General features: G+C 41.7%; 1 protein-coding gene across 11 annotated transcripts in view; it reads left to right on the top strand.

The window, feature by feature from the left end:
• Window positions 1–26,977, top strand: part of LOC139612448 (unconventional myosin-VI) — a 121,501-nt gene that overhangs the window by 16,223 nt on the left and 78,301 nt on the right. For all 11 annotated transcript variants that reach the window (XM_071468034.1, XM_071468033.1, XM_071468031.1 and 8 more), the window contains exons 2-10: window positions 4,433–4,567; window positions 9,574–9,643; window positions 10,314–10,387; window positions 12,109–12,238; window positions 13,187–13,292; window positions 14,116–14,171; window positions 14,263–14,360; window positions 15,439–15,603; window positions 19,756–19,836. In XM_071468034.1, the coding sequence (XP_071324135.1) occupies window positions 4,451–4,567; window positions 9,574–9,643; window positions 10,314–10,387; window positions 12,109–12,238; window positions 13,187–13,292; window positions 14,116–14,171; window positions 14,263–14,360; window positions 15,439–15,603; window positions 19,756–19,836 (897 nt within the window). In that variant the 5' untranslated portion in view covers window positions 4,433–4,450. The remainder of the gene's footprint in view (window positions 1–4,432; window positions 4,568–9,573; window positions 9,644–10,313; window positions 10,388–12,108; window positions 12,239–13,186; window positions 13,293–14,115; window positions 14,172–14,262; window positions 14,361–15,438; window positions 15,604–19,755; window positions 19,837–26,977) is intronic.

The following is a 26,977-nucleotide window of genomic DNA, read 5'->3' as shown; positions in this document are numbered from 1 at the left end:
ACTCAACAGAACCTGCAGTCATATAAAGGTCTTGAGTGGTCTGATGACGTGAATGCTCATGTGACGTTAACATGGTTCTTCTAATGTCTACCATCCGAGATGGATGGTAGACATTAGAAATGATGCAGATGTACAGTGTTTCCAGGATGACTGAATCAGTCAGTCGTGATGCAAAAGAAAACAAAATCACTGTATTTCAATTTTACATTTAACAATTTACCAAACAGAACAGTTGGTGGGGGGTTCAAAATAAAATCATCGAAGCATCATAAACACACCCTCTGTCCTTAAATTTATGTTTCTGATTGTTTTGGGAAGGTCAAGATCGTGAACAAACATAAACAGGTTGCGTCTGAGGTCACTGAACTTTTTCTGTATTAAACCAGACCAGGAAGTTTCCTTAACCTTCACCGAGCGCTGTGAGAGTCTGAACACGTTGTAACATGCTGTGTTGATACATTCAGCATCAACATATTTGCACCTTTTCAAACAGATGACTTAACATTTCCTCATTAGGTTTGTAGAAAATGGAATGTGGTTGCAATTATATTTCCTTCCAAACATATTTGCTTCTGCACTTTAGTTGTATATAAAAAGAATTTCTAGGAGACAGGGTCGGACAAGACATGAAGGACTTTTTTTTTTCTCAGTGTTGAAAGTCGCAGAATCATCTTCTACATCCTCAGGTTGCAGGAATGCAGCGTAAATCGCCCCAGCATCATTAACTGGAACAACCCACATTATAACCCCGGTGACACTTTCATCTTTCACCCAAGCAGAGTTTTTATTGGTGTTACTCAACCCAGTTTAATAGCTCAGGAGGTGATTGCATCACATCCTGTGTACTGGTAGATGTTCAGTGTATCAGTGATGGCGTGTGTGGGCTGAAGAGTGTTTGTAGCAGGTTGCATCTTGTCTTTTCACAGCTCGTGCTGCTGCAGTCAGACTGTATCGAACCCTCTTTGTGTAACTGCACTGACTGATTGTTCTGGAGAGATTAACACATCGATCGGAGGCTGCTGTTAAAAGCTCTAACTGCAGACGCTTTTAGTCCCTGTGGGAGTTTTGAATATTTTCATTAACGTGCTGCACGACACTGTGCCAAACTGTGTGTGTGTTTAGTGCTGTGATGGGAAATAACTAATTACTAATAACTAATTACTAGGCTCTGGCTGATATTTCATAATATTGAAAAAACTTTTTTTTTCTTTGTGTCTTCCCTGCTGCCGAGTCTGACCTCGTATCACTTCTTTGCTCACTGTACCTTTGCATGTGACAAATACAACTTTGACCTGCTGTTCAGCGTCAGCATCGCTTACACCTGAAACATAAAATACTGTAATATAGTTAGATTATAACTCCCAGTGTACTGCAGTCGACTTACTTTGGTACTTTACTCAAGTATGATTATGAGGAAATATTTTTGCTATTTGCTGTATTTGTGCTTTTTACTTTTCCCTCTGCATTTAACCCCAAAGTTCACACCAGAAGCGACACGCCAGCGTCCATCTGCCTGAGTCTGACCTCCATGATGTCAGAGCCAGCTGTCCCACCATTCATTTGTACCAACATGCTGCTCACTTATCTATCTGACACTGTACACTGCCAAACGACTGAGCTTTAGGTATTTTATTGTTGCAACTACTTCTGAAGTATTACTGCACTTGTGCTTTAATAATGATAAACTGCTAACCTGTGTAATTCTGTTTGAAAAAGGTTTGAAACAACAGTTTTTCTTTGTGCCACTTTACACAAGCAGATTTCACTGACAGGACTGGTTCAGCAGGGCAGAGTCTTTCTCCTTCAGTTGCTCCCTCTTCTATCACAGAGAAATTCAGTCTGGTGCTTTGTTCACTGGGGACATTTTACAGCCCGAACAATAAGTTACCAGCAACCTTTGATCTACATGTAGTCGTCCCACCTTCAGGCCTCAGACGTCTTTGAATCAGGCCGAAGCTCCACAGCGTTCAGGCCTTTTTCTTCTGCTTATTCAGGAAGTAGAATCTGGTAAATAAAAAAAAAGGTGTAACTGAGCATAATGCAGAGTTTTGCAGAATCGTCCAGTTTCAACGTTCTGTGAGGTGATTTAAGTTTAGTTGTCTTTCTCAATGATCAGGCTTTTATATGCTGCTTTTTGAAAGATAAACTTTATTTAGATGTACAAAAAGACAACTTGAGTTGCGTGGACGGAGTCCTGTTTCAAGAACAGGCCTAGTGATATTCTGTATTTTGTTATTGCCCAGGAAAAGACCCAGAACAACAGTGTTATTCTCTCATTCCTTTCTGTCTTTAAAGCCACTCACAACTTATGGTTTAATTTTAAAGAAAGCAAATGATACAGGAGAAAATTGTTGTTTTGTTGGGGACTATTTTCAACAGTGGATTAATATATGAAAATCCGGAAAGAAGACTCAGACCTTCTCATACCTTTTGAAGGATTAGGTCATTGTTTTTTTTTGTTATTATGAACAAATCCTGTGAAGGGACTGAAACCAGCACTGAATTTAACCCTCGAACACGCACTACACACAGTGTAGCTACAGGTTGATCTTCACCTCTAAAATCTGTTCCAATACAACTGCTCAGTCATGAGTTCTGCCTTTACGGAGATGAAAATGTTGCCGACCATGTTATTATCATTTCAGAAACAGACTTCTGAATGCTGCAGTCCAGTACAACACCACCACTAACTACAGTCTCAGGTGTAGTCAGACGTATGTAGAACTTGTTTTAACAAAAACTGACCATTATGTCCTGAAAGGAAGAATGTGTTGGAAAGCTGTTGTGCAGAGTTGCATTAGATTGTGTGGGTGAACCTCATAAAGTGGCCTCTATGATATAGTTGCATAGAGCCCACCTGTCAGCAGGGAAATGCTGATGCTGTTGCTCTGTTTGAACCTGTGACCTTTCAGCTCCAGGGCAGCTTCACTGACCTCCACGCAGAATCATCCAGGCGTTGTCGTCAGGTTTGTTTCTGCTTTCACGAGCACAAATGTGCTTTTCAGACTCTTACAGCTGATGAAGACTTGAGCTGCTGAAGAGATCAAACCTGTTATCCTCCAGTCACGGGACTTATCCGGCTGCTCTAATAAAGGAGACGATTGTGCTCCCGTGTTAATGGTGTAATTCCCCTAATTGATTTCGGTAGCCTCTCAGCGTCTCACTCAGAAAGTGCAGCGACTGTTGTGGGAATTATTTTAAGTTCCCATAGAAAACTTAGTGCTCTTATTGAGTTTGCAGCTTGGCGGGAAGCCACCGTGTGAGGAGGGAGCTGTGGGATGTTGTCATTCGCTCCTCGTTGGCCACAGCTGTGTGGATGGAAACTGTAAGACACCGCTTGGCTTGGTGTCTCAGATCTTATTGGCAGGCGAGCGGCTGCTCGGCGACCCCCCCGACTCGTTCATGTTAACATGGTTGAGATGCTCCGAGCTGGCAGTAAACCTTCCTCTGTGGTGCTGGATTAATGCTTAAAGCTGATGGAGTTACAGTGAGGGAGTAATATGTATAATGTAAGACGTGATCTGGAGCCCTGACGACTACAGCTGCACTCACACTGACACCTCGTTTCCTGAATAACCAACCGTGATGCTCGATCAGCCCACCACTCTGATGCAGACTAAAATATCTCAACAACCGTTTGATGGATGATGATATTTAGTAAATGAACCCTAATGACTTTAGTGATCCCCTGACTGCATTAGGCTGAGTTTTAGTGAACTATCCCACCAGCTGTCGGACAGACAGGTTTGTCCAGTACTTTATAGCTTATATCCAAATATCATCCTCTGGCTGATATTCAGTAAATCATTAAAGACAGTTGTTGTATGATGGGGTTAAAAATGCAAATATCAGTGAAATAAGAAGTTTAGCATAAAAAAACATTTAGATATCCACATTCTAGTGATAAACAGCAATTAAACCATGTTTATTGTGGGGTATTTTGTAGCATCCTGCTCTTTTACAGTATTTCTACCCTTCAATCACTCACATTTGAATAACTGCACATTTGCTTTCCTTCAAACACAGTTATTATCAGAACAATTATCTTGTTTTATATTTTATTCTGTGCTTTCACTATAAATAAAGTATGTATGTATTGTATTACATTGGTCTTGTGTAATTCAGAGGCTTGTGGCATTAACAGAAGTAAATGTAGGTATTTGATTTGGTTGCTGCAGCCTGTTTACAGAGGAAAACAACATAAATCTGTTTTGCTTCTTTCCCTCTTCACACGTTGTGAGGTTATTTTGCCGTGAAATTCAGCTCATGAACGAACCACGTGAACATGTCATGTCAGATGTTACAGGCTGAACAAAACACACCCCTGACTCTGTGTGTGTGTGTGTGTGTGTGTGTGTGTGTGTGTGTGTGTGTGTGTGTGTGTGTGTGTGTGTGTGTGTGTGTGTGTGTGTGTGTGTGTGATGTTCTCCAGAGCCTGCAGAGCGGCGCGATGGAGGATGGGAAGCCGGTGTGGGCGCCCCACCCAGCGGACGGGTTCCAGCTGGGCACCATAGTGGACATCGGCGCCGACAGCCTCACCATCGAGCCCCTCAAACAGAAGGGAAAGGTGAGAGAGCAGCAGCTCCATTTCAACGCTCCTCTGTCACCAGAGACACACAAACTGTCGAGGAGCTGTTGGTTCATTCCTCTCTAACTTGTCCTGTTTCACATTAACACAGAGTTATTATGTCGTTTTCCACCTTCCTCCCTGACAAAAAACTTAATGCAATAGTACCCATAACCCTCGGCGACTGTTGCTATGGGGAAGTTGCCACCCAGAAGCATGAAACTGACGTTCTGTTCCACCACATTTCAGTATTGTTGCATTTTCTCACAGGTGCTTTGTCACAGAGTCTGTACGACTGAGTCTCTGTGGCAAAGACTGGTGTTAAATGTTTCAGCTGTGGTTGAGTGGCATCATGGGTAATGTAGGCACCAAGTTTAGACAATGAAAACGTCCACAAATCCACAGTTTTAGTGGTAAATCACTGCAGAACTCAGGTGGAAATCTAAACGTACTGATCATCTCTGGTCCCGTCTCTGAGCTGCAGGGTCCTGTCGAGCCTTGATCGAGCTTCTACCTGCAGCATGTTAACAATTTAATGAGTCACTTCATCTCATGAGGAAGAGGCGGCAGCTCTGGAGGCAGTAAAGCATCGTTCAGTGAGTGATCCACCTGCAGACCCTGCAGTTTACAGCCTCGAGTACAGAGTTAATCAGTGATGCCTGACGTCAAGTGGCTTCTCCGCAGCAAGACAAACTTTGATATCTCCTTCCCTGTTCACCGTTAATCCACTTTCCTTCCGCTTTGGACGAGGTGCGCTATGAGAGAAGCTTTTAGTGTGACCAAGAGCCTGTCGCCGCGGTAACCCCTAAAGCTTTGTGTCCACCCTGGTAATCTTTCCCCGGAAGGTCTCTGACTCTGAGGGTTCCCTTTCAAAGAGCCTCCTCACTAATTCCTGTTTACTGTCAGTCTATAAAACACAGGACTGTCACCGTCTAATGGGAACAACAGTGCGTTCAGTGTGTGTGGGGTCCATCACATGTGGAACATTTATAGTCGAAATATGTTTTTTTTTTGTTTTGTTTTTGTTTTTGTTTTTTTGTCCACATTTTTCATTAATTTTCCTTCATTTTTTCTTAAATCTTATCATTTTAATCATAAACATTATTCTCCAGCTCAAACTCACTGTCTATCCGACCAGCTCCTGTAATGAAGAGCTGAAAAGTCAATCATTTAGTTGATTGATAGAAAAATAACTATTGGCCAGCTGTTGTTGCTAATCACTGAATTGTTTCAGTCATTTTTCAACCAGGTTTTTATTTATATTTATTCATATTGAAAGTATTTTCTCTGTCATATGATATTGTAAACTAGATATTTGGGTTTTTTCTGAGACATTTGAAAACATCACATTCAGCTCAGTGAAATCTCTACTAAACAATTAATTGATTGATTGAAAAAAATTGATAAAACAGCAGTTTTACATCAGTGAATGTGCAGTGATGTAACTTTTATGACGTACCTCCTCTACACTTCAGAGGACTACAACAACCACTGCTCTCAGCCCTGGCGGGGCCATGGCTGGGTGTTAAGTCTTGTCAAGTGCAGGTTTGTTATTTGACCCTCCCTCCATCAGTGTGTCCGGTTGTCCTTCATCCTATTATGAAATCAGACAAGCAGCTGTAGACTCTCACTTTCTCAGGTGAAAATCGATTTGAAACGGCTCAAGTGCTCAAATTGATTCACGTGTAGCTTTTCATAGCTTAAGATCTGATTTTGCATCTTGAAACTATGCAGCTTAGATCTGAAGTCATAAAAAAGTGACTGATGGAGCCTTTTGTTGGTCACCTGAAGAAACCCAAACAACATGGCCCAAACTTTAGGCGTCTCTGACCTGAAGCATTTTAAAGGTAGTTTGTTGAGGGCGGGACAAAGCCTGTGTTTCCTGGGAGGTTCAGTTTAGGGTAGTAATGGCCTTTATTGGTTACTGCTGCTCAAAAGAAAAACCCATCAGATCTAAAGGAAGAAAAAAAACAGTTTTTACAGTGTAACCACTGCTTTGGAAACATGGAAGCTCGTGCTCCTCAGATCCGTTCTCAGAGCCAGTTTCCGGGCTGCAGCGGAGGCCTGTCACAGTCCGGACCAGAACAATGTCCAGTCTGTCCTGCCGCGGCCAGTTTGTGCCAGTGCCTGTCGATGTGTTCACTCGCTGGCAGACCTCCAGGGACTGGACGTCAGGAGAAAGACAGAGAGCATGATACCCTGTCATACTATCAGTCACAATGGCTCAGTCTTTGTCCTGTAGTGTCTGTGTTTCCCTGAGGGCGTCCACAGTTTGATCTGCTTCAGAGGTGCTGAGGGAGAAAATGGTGTTTGGCTCATTTTGAAGGATATTATTACAGAAGAGGAGGCTGTCTGAGATTTAAAGAGGCACAAACTAATGTGACATTAAGTAGGAATTTTAATATAAAGATGAACTGAATATGATCTTAAAAATTTTGAAATTATTCTGTAAACCCCAGTTCTCTGAGACTGGACACCCACTGGGAGGCAGGGATATTTTTTGCTTAAGCTCCACCCAGTCTAAAGGTAGATGTCCATGTGTTTGTGATTATAAAGCAGGTCTTGGTTCCATATTCATACTGTGAAAGTATCAAAGCCTCAGTCCACAGAGAAATGCCTGTATTCAGAAATGTCACAACAAAGCAGCCATCGCCCTTTTTCCCCAAGCCCCGCCCACCTGGACCCACCATCCAACCTTGCAGGATTTGGTTTCTGTGAGTGTTTACCTGAAATCTGCTCTAGTAACCTGTTGTTACTAGAGAAGCCTGAGAGAGGAGATGTAACACTACACTGAGATGGTTTTTGGTTCTTATTTTCTGATGGAGATCAACACTTCAGATAAAACACCAGAGAAATGATCTTCAGAGACAAGAAGAACAAGGAGTCCTCCAGCGGTGAAAGGGTGAACAGTGTTTAGCTTCTTTCTCTCTCAGATTACTGACCTTGCGTCACCTCCACCAACCTCCACCTCCACCTCCTCCTCCTCCTCCACCTCCCCCCCTATTTTCTCCCCTCCATTCTCCTCATGCGGCGCAGCGTTGTGGAATCCGTCCAGTTTGGGCTGAGAATGTGGAACATGCCACGGCTGGAAAGAATGAATCGACTGTACGTCACCTTGGCACGGCGGCCTTGGCCCACTGAGGGCCCGCAGTGCCTCTTTAATTGGGCAGATTTAAATGGCCCCGACCTTGAGAGAGAGAAAGAGAGAGAGAGAAAGCCTTCTGAAGCTTACAGGAGCTGGCAGTGATTGGTCGGCAGAAACACAGAAACACCAACACCCCGCCACAGGTCTCCAAAACACTGAGGTCACATGTGTCCTCATAAACCCTCCTGCATTAGTTCGGTGTGGTTGGTTTTAGCTTGAGGAATGTGGAGAGCTGGAACCCCCGAGCTTTTAGAGTAAGAGTAGACTTAAGGTGGAACAGTAGGAAGTAGAACATGTATAGTAGGGCAGTGACAAAAGTCCATTACAATGTCCAAGAGTCCAACACAACATCATCAAATATCTTTTCAACCTACAGTCAAAAACTTCCACAGTATTTAATTAACTACTTCACTCACTTAAAGACGGAGCATCAAATTCTCACATTGAGAACCTGCGACCATCACATGTTCACAGTTTCTGCTTTGAAATGACTCTTATCTGCCAAATGATGGAGCCTAACTGATCCTGAACGTAACAGCATATGGGATGTCCAGTTAAGACATGTAGTGACGAAGCAGTGAAACTGAAGCATCAACAGTGAAGAGCTGAGAGCTGCAGTTCCTCTAACGACCACTAGAGTCTGGCTCCAGCAGTGAGTCAGTCCCCACAGACTCCCATGTTCAAATGTCCAACTTTACAGCAGAAAGAACCATGTTCACAGCCTGGGACAGAAACTGTTCTGGTCTCTGGAGATCATTTCCTCCTTCATGACGACTGTACGGCTGAATTTTTATATAACTTGATAGAACAGAGGGATTGATTGAGGAGGTTTTGCTGCAGTAATGAATGAACTGACGAGTACAAAGTAGCACAAAATGAAAATACTCAAGTAAAGTACAGGATTAAATGTACTTTTCTCTTATATTCTTGTCTGTGAATTCTTGTCTTTGGGATAAAATGTTCTGTTATCTCTGTTGTGAGGTGACTGGGTGGTTAATAATGCAGTGGCGCCTCCCTGCTGTGGATGTGTTGACTGTCCTCTGTCCTCTGTCAGTCACCCTTCACTGATCCTGTTACCTCCTGCCTGCAAATAATTCATCAGGCCTTCGAGTCCCGAGCAGCAGCCGCTGGTATATTTAGCCTCTGGACAGTTGGTTTAAAAACAAGACTCAAACCTGAAATAGTGTCAGGACAGAAAAAAATTCCAAAAATGGAGTGGAAAGAAAAGACAAAAAGCTCCTGTGATTTTTTCCCCCCAAATCCTTCAAAAGAACTGATAGAAACATTTAATTTTCACCCTTTTATAATGGAAGTATGTAGTTGACATTTAAGTTGATGCAGTGATGGACCTAAAGATATTAAATCATCAGCCACGTATAGAAAAACAAAGTCTCAATCATTAATGTTTCCTCTGTTGATGTGGTTTTATTTCATCCTGTTTATTTTCTTTTATTCTAATGAACCTGAACAACTAATCAGTAAATTAAATTTATCAGAAAAATAATTTTTTTCTTTCTTTGATGGCAATAAACACACAGACTCGAGTTTGTATTTTGGAGCTTGGTGATGTTTTCTCATGTGTGACTTAAAGGAGTTAATTGGAAGGTATGCTATTGCTACATAGCCAACGTTAGCATTAGCAGCTGTTTACTTACCAGTGTAGCGTCCAGTCTGTAGCTGCTCGGAGGGCGTGTTATAACCTCTAGTAACGTAAACACAACTGTGGCTGAAGCTCTTGGTAAACGACCACCATCACCTGCTCCCAGCAACAAACCGTGTTCGACGGCAGAGAAAACTTGCATATAGCTCCTTTAAATGATTCATTTTCTTTACTCATTTTCTTTTCTGTCTTGTCTTGCAGACATTTTTGGCTCCCATCAACCAAGTCTTCCCTGCAGAGGACGATGTCAACAAACACGTGGAGGACAACTGTGAGTTTGTTTTTGTTTTACCATCATTTACCTTCTAATATAACTAAGCTCTTTATGTCTGAGTTTTGACTTTTAACTGATTAAAGTGCAACTCATTATATATACATTTGTAAAAATGAGACATAATTTCCTAAAGATCCACAACCGACTGTACAAATCCTCAGATAGAAAAATGAACTTCTGCTGTAGATTTTCCTCAGTAAAATCTTGGTTCTTGTTTGGCTTGAATCCAAATGTTGCATCACTTCAGTTTAACTTGCACTGTCCTGGAGAAACTTTGCTCTGAGCAAATTTAAAGCTTCTCTCCAAAAGATTTTCAGATCTCATCAGAATAAATCACAGATTGTTGCTACAGTAGAAAAGTGTCCCCACACAGTCAGTATCATCATCAGACCTTTAACTTTGGTTCCATACTTGTAGTTTTTCTCAATATTTAAGTTTTCCAACAATTTTCTTTGCCTACAACTCTCAGATGCAATAATTAAATCAATGTTAAAGACACAGAAGAGTTTTAGTACCGTGAGATGAGAAGCTTGGTTTGGTTTACAGTAAAGTGGCTCTTTAAGCTTTTGACAGTGTGTGTTTGTGTTTTTATGGTTGTGCAGCTTGTGTTGTGTGTTGTCTTTATTGCTCCTGTAAACTTTTTTTCTCTCCTATTTGTGTCTCTCAGGTTCTTTGATGTACTTGAATGAAGCCACTCTGCTCAACAACGTTCGTGTGAGATACAGCAAAGACAAAATCTATGTAAGTACTGATATGAGGAAATAAAGCTAATAAAGGTGGGGCTGTGCTAAAACATGCTTAAATTGTCAATACTTACGGCACAATATCTTCAGTGCCTCTGACTGAAGTGTTGGCACTGACGAGAGAAATAAACCAGAGTTGCTATTCAAATTAAACAGAAGTAAAAGCCTGAGAAACACGTGCATCTTCAACCCTGGACCCAAACACATGTCTGGTTTCCCTCTGGATGCAATCAGCAACACAAATAAACACAAGTAATTACATAAGAGCACAAACTGTGGCTGAACACATTCACAGCTGTGGTGTCAAACAAAACTGGGTGCCTCCTCTTACTGAACCACACACACACACACACACACACACACACACACACACACACACACACACACACACACACCCAGTCGTGCTGTAGATCATAATGATTTCCGTCAGTGACGCAGCTGAAAGTTCTTCACATATAAAAAATGAAAGATTAAAGAAGAGATGTAAACAGTGGACCTGATAAAATCAAAGTAATAAAATCATTTTATTTAAAGGTCTCTACAATGAGCAGGTCAGTCACATTCACCTCACATCACCACGTGAACACACACGTCACATTTATTCATTCACTCAGTTTTTCTCTCCTCTTGTGGTTTTGTGTTTTTACGAGGACCCTCTGTGATTTTCTTTACCCATAAGCCCCCAACATTAACCATGACGAACCTAAACGCCTCACACAGGTCTTTGAGGGTGGAAGGAGACCGGACAGAGTTGACCATCACCATCTTTAAACAGAGTCTCTCTCTAAAGATTTCATTGTTGTCCATAATAAATTCCAGTGTCCTCATGAGTGTCCTCACTGACCAAATATAGAGGACCAGACAACGTGTCCTCACCCTCTAAAAATGTCCTCCCTTTCTTAAAATAGACTCACTCTCCAAAGATTTCATCACTTTCCAAAAAACCTAAATTTCCAAAAAATGTTCTCTCGCTCCAAATGTGTCTTGTTTTTTTTTATCTCTTCACTGTGCAAAATGTTGTCACTTATGAAAACGTCCAGATTTTGTAAATTGTTGTAAATTGTCTTGAGTTTTCACTTTTAAAAAAAAATTGTTGTTTTATTACATTTTCCTAAAATGTTCAGATTTGGTTAAAATGTCTTTCTCATGGTCTAAAGCTGAAATCTTCAGTCATGTTCCCTCGTCATCCTCGTCTTCCTCTGAGGTGATGCAGCTGGTGTCGGCTGTGAATCAGACTTAGTGGACACTGACATCTAGTGGCTGAAGGAGGAAGTGACTGTGAAACGTCACCTGCAGTAAATTCCACCTTCATATGGACCTGATTGTTCAGTTTTATTGAAACTGTTCAGAGCTTTATGGACATTTTGCAGGATGTAGTTTGTGCTGCTGTTGTGTTTATTGTTGTCCAGGTTTTATTTCATCCTCATTAATAGAACTGTGGTGGATGAAATACGAGACACCTCCAAAATGACCCTGAATTTGTTTCAACACCTCTGAACATTTTAACCTTCATGAAGCAGGATTTATTGCAGCACTGTTGTATTAGTACCTAATAAACTGGAAACTGTGATGTGGGATTCTGGGAAATGTAGGATATGACCAAGGGAAATTCATGCTGCAGGTTGAGAGGAAAGCGGATGATTGTGTGGCCTCTGGAGATCGTCAGTTTTGTCACCTGCTGTTCCTGAACGATTTCTTCTTCTTCTCCTCCTCCGTCAGACGTTTGTAGCCAACATCCTGATCGCAGTGAACCCCTACTATGACATCCCAAAGCTTTACTCGCCGGAGACCATCAAGCAGTACCGGGGCCGGTCTCTGGGCACGCTGCCGCCGCACGTGTACGCCATCGGTGAGTGAACGCACCTGCTGCTGAGGTGAAGCCTCAGTTAACAGGAGAACGAGCTCTGCTCAGTGTGCTGTAGCTGGTGAGGTGTGGGAGGGACACAGAGTTTAATATGATCAGTGTGAACAGGTCAGGGAACAGCACAGACTGACAGAGTTTCAGTGTTTGTCAGGTAAAAGCCTCCGAGTCACAGGAAACTGACTGTGTTATTGATTAGTCATCATTGATATTACAGCAGCTGCACTGACTAAACTGACAAAATGCAGATTTCCTCATGTTTTTTCTTCTTCTACTTTTATTTTGGTCATCATGTGATGATTTTATTTTGAAGGAGACAGGTGTTGTTTGATTTTTCACACCAGTTGTTGGGGGAAATAATTTGGCTTTAGTCATTTTACAACCTTAAATTCTTCCTGACCGAGGTTTATGGAAAGGAACAGAAACAGTCAGTGAGATGACAGTGTCATTCATGGACTAATACAATAATTAAAAGAGGCAAATGTACTTTAGTAGTGATCTGTAAGTCTTTTTAACTTTGATATTTTTAGAAATGCTGATGCTGCTGTTTAATTCATTATCTTCTGTTACCATCAAAACAAGGCAAAAGCAACATAGTGATGCAACATAAAGTATTGGAGCAGAGTCACTGGACAAATTCAGATTAAGATTAAGAGTCTGGTGATGCTCTATATGTTTCTTATCATTAATGAATCCAATGAATTGATGCTGCTAATGAGTATTTTCCTCTGTGCAGTGTCAGTTCAGTTATAACCAGGCAGCAGTCAGCGCTCAGATTTCCCACAGTCCCCTGAACGTCTCAGTTTGTCTACACTCAGACTAAATAATCACCTTTATACAGCAGAAGAAGATGAGCAGTTGAATATCTGCTCTAACAGCCTGTTGTGTGTGTGTGTGTGTGTGTGTGTGTGTGTGTGTGTGTGTGGACTCTATCAGCTGATAAGGCCTACAGGGACATGAAGGTCCTGAAGATGAGCCAGTCCATCATCGTCTCAGGGGAGTCTGGAGCCGGGAAGACGGAGAACACCAAGTTTGTGCTCAGGTGAGGATGAGGATGAAGATGAGGCTGCACCTTTTATACATCACAGAGGGAGAAGGTCACTTTCTCAGGCCTTCACTTGTTCTGGAGAAATTCAATTTTGAGTCGATCACTTATATATGTTTAAACTTTTGGTTTATTTGAACCTGGTAACGTTCCATCGTTATGAGTTTCTTTTACTCATTTTAATTTGTTATTTGTTTAAATGTTAATAATTGGAGAACTTTGAGACGTCTGTACTGGGTGAATTCTTGCTCAGTGTGGAATCAGTGATTAAATCCATCAGTGTCAAAGTGAAATGACAAGATGTGTAACAGGAACACAAGAACTGGTCTTAACAGCACAATAAAGTCACAACACACAGTGAAAGATCCAGCAGTTAAAAACAAACCTTTGACTAAACTTTATTTACAGCAGCTGTTAAAAACAACAGGACTCAAGCTGCACATAGATACAAATATATAAATGAGTCTAAAAGACAGAAGACCAGAGGCAACAACTACACTAATAATATATGATTTGTTTTTTATAAATACACACAACTGTGAAGATATTTGTGAATATTTTGTTTTAACAGATCTACACCAGTCAGTTGTTCCTGGAGACTGAACTCTAGGGTCGAGTGATACGACAGTTTATTCACTGAGGCGACCAAAAAAAACCAAAAAACTGAAAATACCTGAAATATATTCAACAGTGCCACAAACTTAGTCGTCAGAGGCGACGTTACATCTTTAACTGAAGCCATGAAGCATTCTGGGAAATGAGTCGCTGCCTGTCATCCCCACGTCACTCTGAACTCTGCACTGTGTGTTTCTGTCGACAGATACTTGACGACCTCGTATGGAACAGGTCAGGACATAGACGAGAGGATAGTGGAAGGTAAGATCCAGACTCCCGCTCTTTGAATCAGCTGTTTCTGCTGCTTCTGCCTGTGTTTGTGACCCCACTCCCCCCCCCTCCGACCCTGCAGCGAACCCTCTGCTGGAGGCTTTCGGAAACGCGAAAACCGTCCGGAACAACAACAGCAGCCGCTTTGGAAAGTTTGTGGAAATCCACTTCAATGAGAAGGTACTGTGTGCTGTGTTTTTTTTCATCTTTAAACCTCAGAGTTTGTCTCCTGAGGTCAGAGTTTTACAAACAATAAGAGGTTATGAATTAAATATGATGCCTAATAGCTGTGGTTATGCAGCATGAGGTGTTCGTATTGAGCTTCATATCCACTTAATGTTTATCTCTGCTTCATGAATAAACACAAACAACAAGAGTCCCTGAACCCACGTAGATGCTTACACAGCAAAAAAAAAGAAACAAACAGTAATGAGGTTTTTCTCCAGTTTTTATCACTTTTCTCTCCTGTCTCTGTATATGTTACAGCGGTTTGTGCATATCTGCTATAAATCAGCATATTTCCAGATAGATTTCATTTTTCTTTCTGTCTTTCCCCATTTCCGACTTTATTATCTGCAGTTTTTTCCATCTAAATCGCTGCTGCTTTATTAAAGGTCCCATATATTACACTGCTCCTGTGTTTTATCTGAAGTGTTGATCTCCATCAGAAGATATATTTGTGGTTTCAAGAACCAAAAACCATCTCAGTGTAGTTTTACATCTCCTCTCTCAGGCTTCTCTCTGAGGCTCTAGTAACAACAGGTCAGTCAGCCAATCAGAAGAGAGATTATCAGCCTCTCCTCTGATTGGCTGACTGCTTTCTGAGTGATCCAATAAAATATAGCAGATATCAGGAAAAATTTAGAAAAACCAAATCTTGCAAGGTTGGATGGTGGGTCCAGGTGGGCGGGGCTTACTGCTCTGTTGTGACATCACAAAGTTCCAGAAGTCCTGACGGCTGGTTTTAAAGCTCAGTGTCTGAATACAGGCTGTGTGCATTTCTCTGTGGACTGAGGCTTTGATACTTTCACAGTATTAATATAGAACCTAGACCTGCTTTATAATCACAAACACATGGACGTCTACCTTTAGACTGGGTGGAGCTTTAAAGCTTCTGTTTCCTTGCACATTGTGTCATTAGTTATGTAACAGGATATGAGGTCAACATTAACAGATGCCTACTTTTACAAGTATTAGTGTGTTTTTGTGACATGAGTGTTGGAACCACACATGTATTATCTGTGTGTTTTCTCATCAGAATGCCGTGGTCGGCGGCTTCGTGTCGCACTACCTGCTGGAGAAGTCGAGGATCTGCAGACAGAGCCAAGAGGAGAGAAACTACCACATCTTCTACCGACTGTGCGCCGGAGCGCCCGAGGAAATCAGGCAGAAGTTTCACCTCAGCTCCCCGGACACGTTCAGGGTACGAACGATCTGATCTCTACATTTGATGGCTCATAAATCCATGTGGGATGAATGAATGAATCAAATGGACAGAGAGGGACAGATGGAGATTTCCATCGCTTTTGTGGTCATGACGGTTTTTAAATAGATTTTAACCACAAGTGTTAAAGAATGATTGACCTTAGTATTTGGTGCTGGGCATGTCCCAATCCACGAAAAACCAGACCTGATCCAACTGAGATCAGAGAGTGGTCAGAGTCAGTTTGAAATAAAAACCAGGATAACTGGACCCGTTCCAAACCGTGGTCCACATGACCAGACCCTCAAAGATTGAGAGTTTCACCAGCTCAGTCATTTCTCACAGCTCACACAGAAAACACATCTTTCTCTTGTGACGATGATGATGATGACGATGCACCACAGTGAAGAACAGAGAGGCATCTGTATTAGACATATTGACCCAGGACGTTAGGAGACCTGATGAGTCTGAATATAACCAGGACTCTGACTTTTAAATCACTGTCACAAACCAAAAGCAATAAAGAGACTCGTGCAGTTACTTGCTGCAGGGCTGGAGTGGGACTCACGGCCTTTAAAGCTCATTGAGCTGTGAAGCATCAGCGACACCAGATGGCAGCACTGAGCCGTCACTGAGTCCAGAGTCCAGCTGTCATTGGAAACAGATCTTTATTAAAGCTGGAGCCCATCTGGATGTTGTGCTCGCACCGCTCAGTGTTTATTATCAGCTGTGGAAAGAGCGGAGGGGGATCAAATGGTCTTGTTTACCATCAGGTTTGCTTTCTGTTAAACATAAATTGCTCACCTCCAGTTACGAACAGAGGAGGCTACAGTAATGGCTGCAGCAGCAGTGCGTAATGGACAGATAATGGCTGTTACATTGCGGCTGCTGCTCAGATGAAAGGGAGGACAGACGTATTGATCTTTGGCTGTCGCAGTGGTACCTGTGAAAGCGCTCTCAGTAAACAGCACACAGGCTGCGTGGTACTTAACAACAGAGCAGATTCACAAAAACAGATTGAAACGTTTCACCCTTTGAACCCAACTGATGCATTTTGTTGAAAGTCGCTCTCCTTCTTCTCAGACTCACAACTCGGTTAAATCTGGACAATAAAAAAAATAACACGACAAGAAACAGGAGTTTTGATCACAGACTGTGAATAAAGATGGACGCAGCCTCTGTGAGGTCACCCCCAGTTTTCTGGAGAGCGGTTTTGAAACTCTGCTCGCCATCACCACCTGGCAGTGCCTGACTCCGCCTACCTCTCAGCTAATCCAGAAATGGGCAGGTGTTGGGTGTGGGTGGAGCCGAGACCTCGGTGCGGGAAAGAAAAATGAAAATAAAGTGTAATATTATCTGTAACAATGGCCATAACAAAAAAGTACAGAAGCCTCCAAATGCCACAGGCTAAAATCAGGAGGTGTTTGCACAAAGTACCTCAAGTTTTCTACTGAATATAACACAAGGGTTTTATTTCTCCTTAGCTGATGGAGGGTTTTGCACAGAATCTCTTAAAGTTAGTTAAAGTAAGTAATTTGCAGCAGTGAAAGAGAGTTTACAGCAGTAAAATTCTATGGTTTCCATGGAGACTGTATGTTTGCCAGCAATCACTTCTGGGGAGATGGCAACGTTAGAGGAGCGCGCTGCTTTGACAGGATCGTATCGTTAACCTCGGCGAGTGACCGACACACCTGTGATCTGGACAGAAACACCTCCACTACACCTGAGCGCAGAGGTGCGTAGCATGGACCTGAAGAACAACCATGAGTAACGAAGCAGGTCAAACCTGTGATGTGACATCATTAAAGGTCTCCATTGGGCTCCTCCCACTCTTCTTGGGATGAGTTCATTTTCTTCATTTATCACCACGAACTTGATCCTGCTGCAGTTGAGATAGAGTCAGAGGTTCCTTTAGCTTTTTCCCTCACTGTGGTCGCTAAGGTCCTTTGTTTGGAGGCTTAACTGACTTTAAGTGATTTCATTAGTATCAGACCAAGATGAGGAGAAAACCTTAAATACACAAGTGAACATTTTAAGGAAACCTTAAGGGTGTTTTGTGCCACTGTTTTTATTTGAAGGGAATCTTAACTCAGACCTAAATGAAAATCGTAAAGTTCACCTGCTCCTCTCAGTGAAGAGCTGAGTCATAATCGTCCTCTCTACTGCTGGAGAAAAAAGTCTTTTGAGGCCTCTTTCTTTTTTCAGGAGTCCTCCCTTTATTGGCAGCATCTCCGTTCAATAGTCTGCTCTCACATGCGTTATTCTCTGAGCCCCCCTCTGCAACTTATTACACCTCCCGCGGTCACTTGAGCAGCTTCCAATGGCTTCATATATCTGCAGTTTTCCCTGCTGCTGGGCAGAGGACAGGAAGATTCAGTGAGTTCCCTTCCTGCAGATCCAGCTCAGCCGCAATGAACTGCGTGTTGTTTCCTACTCCAGAAGGAGGGACGAGCTCCGTTCACGTCAGTCCAGGATGTTTCTAAGAAAACATGTCTTTGGTTTAAAGTGACGCAACAAATACAACAAATGCTGCTGTTGAGTTGTCTTCTTAAGTTATCCCAAATGTTTCCATCAAATGTTACTAACAATTACAATTACTAACGTAACGTTTCATTGGTCACCTGTCAATGATGTCATATCCCCTATGTGCATGTGTCAGCGTTGTGGTTTCCTGTGTGAAGCTCAAAACTGATTTTGTCCAGTTTTAATTCCCATTTTTAAGATTCACTTTTTACACCTCGATGGTTTTCAACTATATATTTGAACCAGATGAAGGATTTTAGTCGTCGGACGTCTGAAACTTAAGTTATCAGAGAAATAAGCTGAGCTAATGTTAGACTTAGCTTAAGACGCCCTGTATCCACTGAGGACCATCACTGACTTATTCAGTGTTGCTACTAGTTTTAATCCCCTGGTCTGTTTGTTGTGGAGCATCTGTGGAGAAATCAGCTCGAGTTACAAACCTTGGAAAGACGTTGGAGGAAAAGTTGAAAGCGCCTTCGGAGCATCTTTGTGTCAGAGAGCGAACAGGAGCCTCGGGGCGACGCTGGGGTGTTTTGGAGGAGTTGAGATTGAACAAGCGTCTGCAGAGATGGAAAACAAGGGGAACAAAACGTGTCTCATCTGGAATCTGCTGAGGCGACGGGAGGCTGAATGAGCATGGGGTCCTCCCTGTGGCTTCTGCTGTAATGAAAGTTTTTGTCTGTGTCCACCTGTTGGGCCAAAAGGACCTGAATCTGTTGTCTTTCCTCCTCCCCCTCCCTAAGTCATCTGGGAAATTTGTGTCTGCGTCGTCGTCACCTTGTTTCTCTGTGTACAGCAGGTGAACAGCCATGAAAACAGGTGCACAATAAGTCGTGGGGGGGGGCTCTTTGTGCAAATGCAGATTCAGAGATTGAGGTGAGTTCTGAACGCCAGAGTCAGACTCTCTCATCACATCCAGACACCGAAACTCCAGGAAACTGGTTCACACAAACATTCTCACCTGACTTCACAGGTAATTTTATGTCATTCTACTGCACAAATGCAATGGAACTACACAGTGAATTCCCTCTTATTATTTATGAAATACGTTCTTTGTTTTCATCCTTTTTATGCCTCTGTGGGCCGCAGGCATCAGGTCTGTGGTTGTCTGTCTGTACTTCATGTACGTGTTGGTCTCACACATGATATCTCAGTAACACCTTGAGGGAACTTCTTCAAATTTGGCACAAACGTTTCATTTCGACTCAGAGATGAACTGATTAGATTTTGCTGGTCAAAGGTCAAAGTGACCTTGGGAATCCAATATCTCAGGAATCCCTTTGCATTTGGTACAAACGTTCATCTGGACTCAAGGATGAACTGATTAGATTTTGGTGGTCAGAGGTCAAAGGTCAAGCCATAACTCAAGACTTCACACACAGCGATGATGATGATGATGATGATGATGATGATAAAATTTCACACAAATGGTTAATATTTTATATGATGTTGGATAAACAGAGATGGAATCTGAAGCTAGTCTGAGTTTTATTTTTACTTTACTGTTTCTCTCTTTTACAGCAAAAAATATCATTTAAATAAAGTTTTACTGCATCATTATAGTTAAAGTGTGAATCACTGTTTTCTTGTCTTTGCTGATATATTGTCCTTTGTCTCGGTCTCTTGCAGTACCTGAACAGAGGATGCACTCGCTTCTTCGCCTCCAAAGACACAGACAAGCAGATCATGCAGAATCGCAAGAGCCCAGAGGTACAGTAGCTTCACTCTCTGCCCCAGATCCCACAGAAGAAACTCATGAAAGGTAGAATAAAGTTTATAGAAGGAAAAGGTTAGAGCTGTTTCACAGAGTGGAGTGTCGAGGATTTCAAACTGTGTCATAAATATTTCTGGATAAAAACCAGGTCTGGTTCGAACACTGTGCAGCTGCAGAATTCTGGAGGAGGAGGCTGGTTTAACTTGATTTCTCTTTTCTTCTTCTTTCTTTTGTCGTCATATTTACTAACGTTAAAGTCAGATTTCATGGAGAAATAAGGAACATTTGAAACCATCCTAATGTTCATGTGACAGACGACACACACAGAAGAGTTTGACACGAAGGAGACGTGAGAGAAGCAGTGAAACACTTTTATATTTGAGCCTGTTGTTCCTCAGTGAATGAAGTGCTGGAGGAAGCTTCCAGAAGCTGCTGTGGAAATCAGATGTGGACTGATGACACAGCTGTAATTGGCTGAGCAGACGCAGTGGTTGACTCGCTGACTAACATCTGGAGGGTTTGCTGAGTTGAGCGGCACAGTTTGGTTCTCGCAGATTTGATCTCTTGTTGTTCAGAGATTTGTGACGAGTGCGTCTCAGCCTGGTTCATCAGTTTTGAGTGTCCCCTGGAAACACGTCTGTTGTGTTGTGTGTGTTTGCGGCACACGTGTTGTCAAATTGATGAAGGTGTTTTCTGAATTTCTTCGTGTGTTGAGCTCTCAGGGCCACCGTAGTATTAATATAACCCTCCCCTTTTAAACGGAGTCAGATCATTTTGAGTAACTTCATGTAAACACAGCGGGGATACAAGCAATAAATATTTTCTTTATCAAATAATTAAAATATCAGTTATTAAATATATTAATTGCTTTGCCTATAAAATATCAACAAATAGCCTAAAGCACCTGTGATAATGTCTGAACCTGGAGGATGTTCAGTTTCCATCAGATATGAGACAGAAGAGCAGCACAGGGATTTTTATTTTCCAGCTGTGAAACAAAGCAGCTCAGCACCTGTAACTTTTAGTCTTGTGAGTGTAGTTGTTGAATGTTGTTGCTCCTGAGCTGCCGTGTGTTTTTATTTTCCTCCAGCCCGGCAGCTCTATGTGGCTGTGGTGTGTTCGTGTCCCCCATGTTTCCTTCTCAATCTTAGTTACAAGCTTCATGCAAACTGAGAGCAGAGAGGAGCGGAGCCTCTGCCGCCCTGTGGGCTGCAAGACAGGAAGCTGTCGCTCTGCAGACTCCATCAGTGCCTCGTCAGACCTGACTCAGCAGATTCATTCAGATTCGCTGCCTCCAGCTCCTGTTTTTCTTCTCCAGGTTTTTCTGTGCAGAACGTTTGATTCCCAGCCCATCACCTCCTCCTCCTCCTCCTCTGTTCCTCTGTGTGTCTTTCCCTCTCTCACCCACCTGCTGTTTGCTCACTGTCTCTTCTCATCTCCAGCAGAACAGATTTTTCAGGTGTGATTCTGATTATTGGTTTCTTATTGGTTACCCTCTGTAACTCCGGAAATATAAATGTTAATCTGTGTTTATATTACTCATCTAAGAAAATAGACAAACTCAGCCTCTCCCCTGTGAAGGAAACTAAAGTAAAACTATTGTGCAAGAATCACTTTAGTTCATTTACAAACAAGAAATTAAATTCATAGTTCAGTTTCCTAGAGGACACAATAAAAGCCCAAGTTAAAATGTGCAGTTTTATTTTGAAAAAAAGACATTTATTAGGTACTGAACTGTGTGACTGGGCTACAGCTGTGCTTTTTCTGGGGGGGGAGGGTCGTGGCTCAAAAAACGAGTCAGTATCTGGGGTCACCACCATCTGATGCAGTGCGACGCATCAGATTGTTGATCAGGTTGTTGATTGTTGGATCACTGCTCTTTAAAACCAAAAAAAAACCTGCCTGACTGTAAAACAAAACCAAAGCCTGGTCATGAATATGTAAATCATAATATACTGTGTGTATCAGAAGGTGTGACAGTTGAACACTTTGCAAACATGACTTGTGGGAAGTGGAGTTCACACTCTGTGGGATCCAGGTTTGCAGGATGCTGCTGCTTCTGCTGCTGCCAGAGGCGAATTAGTGTCCGATCAGTTCTGACAGTTTTTCACTCTGCAAAACAACAACAACAACAACAAGTCCTAACAAGTGATTCAGTGGCATCTTCAGGCTTTAATGCGAGACTGAAAGTTTTGCACAGCAGCTAGTGACAGTTGACAGAGTAACTGTGAAGCAGCAAACTGACACAATCATGTCAGTTACACAAGAATATCTGTCTGAGCTGCTGAATAGTTGATTATGAATAAATTCAGATTTTATTTTCTCAGAGACGGATTTGTTATCTCACCTTGAGGTTCCTAAAAAGTGATTATTATGTTTTTCTTAAAAAAAAAATCGAAGTAATTTGCTTCATTTGGTGGCACTGGTGTCAAGAAAATGACACTTTAAGATTTAAAGGTCCACTTTTCCTGTGTTTTATCTGGAGTGTTGACATCCATCAGAAGATTTATTTGTGGTTTAAAGAACCAAAAACCATCTCAGTGTAGTTTTACGTCTCTTGATCCAATAAAAATACAGCAGATTTCAGGTAAACACTCAGAGAAACCAAATCCTGCAAGGTTGGATGGTGGGTCCAGGTGGGCGGGGCTTGGGGCATGGCTGAGGTTGGTGACTGCTTTGTTGTGACATCACAAAGTTCCAGAAGTCCTGACGGCTGGTTTTAAGGCCCAGTTTCTGAATACAGGCTGTGTGCATTTCTCTGTGGACTGAGGCTTTGATACTTTCACAGTATTAATATAGAACCTAGACCTGCTTTATAATCACAAACACATGGACATCTACCTTTAGACTGGGTGGAGCTTTAAGCTGTGAGATTTCAAACTGAAGCACACAGCTCTGGTTCACAGCTGCTGATGAAGGACTCTGTTTGTTTTCATCTGAACTCTTCTCTCAAGCAGCTGAGGTGTGAAACTCAGACAGTAAAGCTGAGAATATGTTGACAAAGCAGCCTTTGAATATATGTGTGTAATTATAAAAGCTTGTTCTGCGACAATCAAATTAAAGGAAACGAAGCTCAGCATCAGATTGTGTCAACAACAAAGAGCCTCTCAGATGTTTCATTAGCGCCGTTGTGTTTCTGGCCTGGAATTCCTCACTGAAAACCAGCTCTGTTGTATAATCTCATCATTTCCAGAAAAAGTTCAGATGCTTCTATTCAAACAGCAAACATTTTAATTAGCAGCCGGGCCGAGAGTCTCAGCACAGCACAAAGACATCTAATGCGCCGCATTAATAAGAAAACCTCATCGTGTGAAATGAGCTCCTTCCTTTGCCTTTGGCCTTTGATTAATTATGCACAAGTATTCCATTACTGGGGCTGTGTATGGCATTCCCTGCAGTGTAGCATTATTAATTATTATAGCCATTAAGAGGAACATGGTGCAGAGATTGGTGCTGTTCTGTCCCAGATGAGGACACTATTCTGCCGAGACTCATAAATCCAATTATATAGATTTCTAATTAAATTCATTGGGATCACTGAAACCTAGAAAATCCAATAAGTCAGCCTTCGCATTTCGTCAAAGCTTGAATAACATATCATCATTTGTTGTAATATTTTTATCCATCATAAAAACCATGAGTATTAATGAACTTACTATTTCAGTTTGAACCGACAAGAACAAAACTGTACATCTGTCTTTTTTTTTTGGTTAATTATTAAAATAAAAAATAACTTGAACATCGGCCCACTTCCAACTCTGTAACAATAAGGAGGCTGAATAATAATGATTGAACATTCAGGACTGAACATAAAACACAACAACATAAGAGTTCTTATTATTGGCTGATCACAGTGATGGGCCTTAATAGGAGGGAAAAAATAATGAAAGGAGTTTTTTTTAATGTGTTTAAAGATAATTTTGTTTTAATTTTATATTTTTATTGTTTTTTTTTTTTGTTTTAGAATTATATCTTTGCCTTCACGGCCCTCAGATTAGGAACTACTGATATAGGCAATGAGTTAAATTAAATTCTTATTAACAATTAATTAGTTTTTTTCTTTGCCATACAGATGTAAAGGCAATGCAACATAATATAATGTAACACACATTTTTCTTCCTTTATTTTTCATGACCATAATAACAATAATGTTGATAATAATTGTGATGTGATGACATGTTGATAATAGTTTTGCAGTTTCTCGTGATTCGTGACTGAGTATAAAGAAGCAGCTTCACCCACAGCTGCAGTTTGGAGAAACCTCGCCACTGAGCTGCAGCTCCTCACCGGGCTTTAACACGCCGTGATAATGGCTCCGAAATGAAACAGCAAACACAGCTTGGAACCAAAAAGCAGAAATATGCTTTTAATTGAGGTTGTAACTGTAAAGTTTAAGGAGCAGATTTCACCCCGATGGTTCAGGAGATTGAAATGGGAGGATGAGATCAGTGCAGCGGCCTCTCCACAGACCAGTTGCGATGGAGCAGACATATAAACTGTAAAGTTGCCTGGCAAAGACTCCAAGTTCACTCTGTGTGTCTTACTTTCTTTTTTAGAAATGTAATTTGTGTTCTAACATAAGTTGAATATTAACCTGTCTGCTTTACACCTGAGTTATAGACGGATTGTCTTAAAATCAGTTTAACAAATACAGACTTTAACAGGCATTTAGTTATTAAAAATGACTTCATCTTAGTTTTTCAGATTTGTCAGGATTATTTTATGCTGTCATCAGGAAAAATCAGATGATTTATTGTCGTCTAACTGATGCTTCCTCCAACCCTCTGATACGACCCACAGTGCTGCAGTAGTTTTCCTGTTTGAATCAGACTCTTGTTTTGGACTGAGTAAGCACACAAACAGTTGGACAGAGGGAAGTGCTTTGTCCTGGGGAGTGGCCTGAGAAAAGTTTGTGAAGTGCTTTTGCTTTATTTCACTACTGCAAAAAAAAAAAAGTCAGCAGATACTCAGCAGAAATAGCATTTGCAAAAAAATAATAATAATATGATGAAAAAAAGAATCCAGGCTTTGTGCCCTCACTCGACTCGCACCAGGAGGGAGGAAGTGTGCAGCAGGACAGATGATATCTGCTGAGGTCCAGGTTCAGAGAGAGGAACCCTGCCTCACACTGAGAGAAGATAAGATGAGCTTAAACTTCAGGAAACAAACATGTAGATTTGAAGGTGGCGTCTCACCCCTCCCGGCTGGTGCTTCAGGTTAAGCAAAACAAATGCACAAAAGCATTGTTTGCAAACTGGATCCAGGTCGGGTGTAGTCATAGGTGCTGCTTGCTGTATTCACTGATGAATAATGTATGTATGTCTCCTCACTGCTCCGGCTCATGTCACACAGGATGACAAGGTGATTCGGTGTTCCTCCTCCTCCTCTTCCTCCTCTTCCTCATCCTCCTCCTCTTCCTCCTCCTCCTCCTCCTCCTCCTCCTCCTCTCTGACTCTGTTAGATCTTGAAATCGATGTGAATGTTGGGGAAGTTCACATCCTCTCTGAGTGTGTTGGGGTTAATGCATGCACCACTTCTGTATTCCTTCCACCTCTGGAGTGCTCTGTGTGGTTTCCTACTTTTCTCTGCTGGGTGGAGGACGTAGAGCGTTTCAGTCGGGCCGACATCTTCTGTAAGGTTGTGTATCTCAGAATGTCACAGTGCAGTGGTGTAAACGCCGTCCCGAGCTGTTTGTGTCCACAGAAATCAAAATGCAGATTTAGGAGTCTCTTCATCTGTTGGTATTTGCAAGTTATGTTCAATGAAATGTTTCCACCACAAGACATAATGTTTATTAGTTTAAAATCCAGTTTACTGGAAGGTCTGCGGGATTGTTGTTGTCTTCAGGGACCAGCGGCCTATCAGATCGATGCTTTTACAACACAAACAAATGCAGTTATTACTTTTATTTTACATAGATTAGATTTCTTTCCCTGATACAAGCCTAAGAAACACATATCATATATAAACCAATTCAGCCTTGTACCAACCTGCTGACATGCAGCAAATTGATAATATATTTCACATAAATCTGCCAGGTTAGTGCAAAGAAAGAGATTTTTAATATGTATCAGAATTTGCATCAAAATACAAACAATCATGAAGTACTAGTACCAACCTTTCTTCATTTCAGTGCCGATTTCATGAGTAGCACCTTCTCGCAATGTTAAAGCTGCAGAAAACCATTAGAGAAAGAGGAAAGAAAGAGATGTTATTGCTGGATCTGCACTAAAAGTTGGTCGTTGGCCTAACTTTCTACCAGATTGAGATTCACCTTCTAAACCTTTAAAATACAGAATATCAGAATATATCTGTTTGGTTATAATTATCCATCCAAGCAGGGGTTGTTACTAGTTGTGCCCACATATCAATAAATCTTTGTAACCTAACGATTGTTTGGTTCGTGTTCCCTTACATCTAAGTGCGTTTACTGGCTCCTCGACTGGCATTTTCTCACCGAGCCAAAAGGAGAAAAGCCTCCAAAAACGAGTTAAATTGCTCTTAATGCATAAATAAATGCTTGTTGAATTGAATTTGCCAAAGTGTTTAATACCTCAGCGGCCGTGCAGAGAATTATCAGGCCTTTGGTTTGCAGCGAACGTTCCCTTCCTTCCATTCCATCGACTTCATGAGCCTCAATGAAAAAAGCTAAATGAAAATCCAATGAGACGCTGATTAAGCAGCTGAGCCAGCTAAGCAGAAGAATTCATTTTCTACTGAATTCTATCACAGGGGACACAGAGTGGTTGGTCTCTAGCCTGCAGATATCATCAGACTGTGACATTCTTGAGTGGGTTTTTCAGGTGTGTGTGTTTCCTCCTTCACTATCTTCGCCTTCTCTCTGCTGCAGATAGAGGTTTTGTCGTGTGCTGCTTATTCTGCCTTTTATATTTCTTCTGCACAATAGATTCGAGGAGTTGTATACAACATATATGTGTCCTGTTGGGCCAATGTAGAATCCAGAGAAGTTGCAGAAAATCTCAGTGGGCAACATAAATATTAAAATGATTTCTTTCATAGTGGTGATGTTTAAAATGCAGCTTAGACAAAGCCACACACTTGCTCTAAGTAATGCAAAATATTTCTCAGTGACCTGACTGCCATAGCAAAGGAAGCACACAAAAGAGGAGGCAGGTA

Source organism: Trachinotus anak, unplaced genomic scaffold (assembly GCF_046630095.1).
Source record: "Trachinotus anak isolate AG129_WGS33_773 ecotype Australia unplaced genomic scaffold, CSIRO_AGI_Tana_v1 ptg000031l, whole genome shotgun sequence".
In the NCBI taxonomy this organism is placed as follows: domain Eukaryota; kingdom Metazoa; phylum Chordata; class Actinopteri; order Carangiformes; family Carangidae; genus Trachinotus; species Trachinotus anak.
The sequence above is the reverse complement of the archived record's forward strand: the minus strand, read 5'-3'. Positions and strand labels throughout refer to the sequence as shown.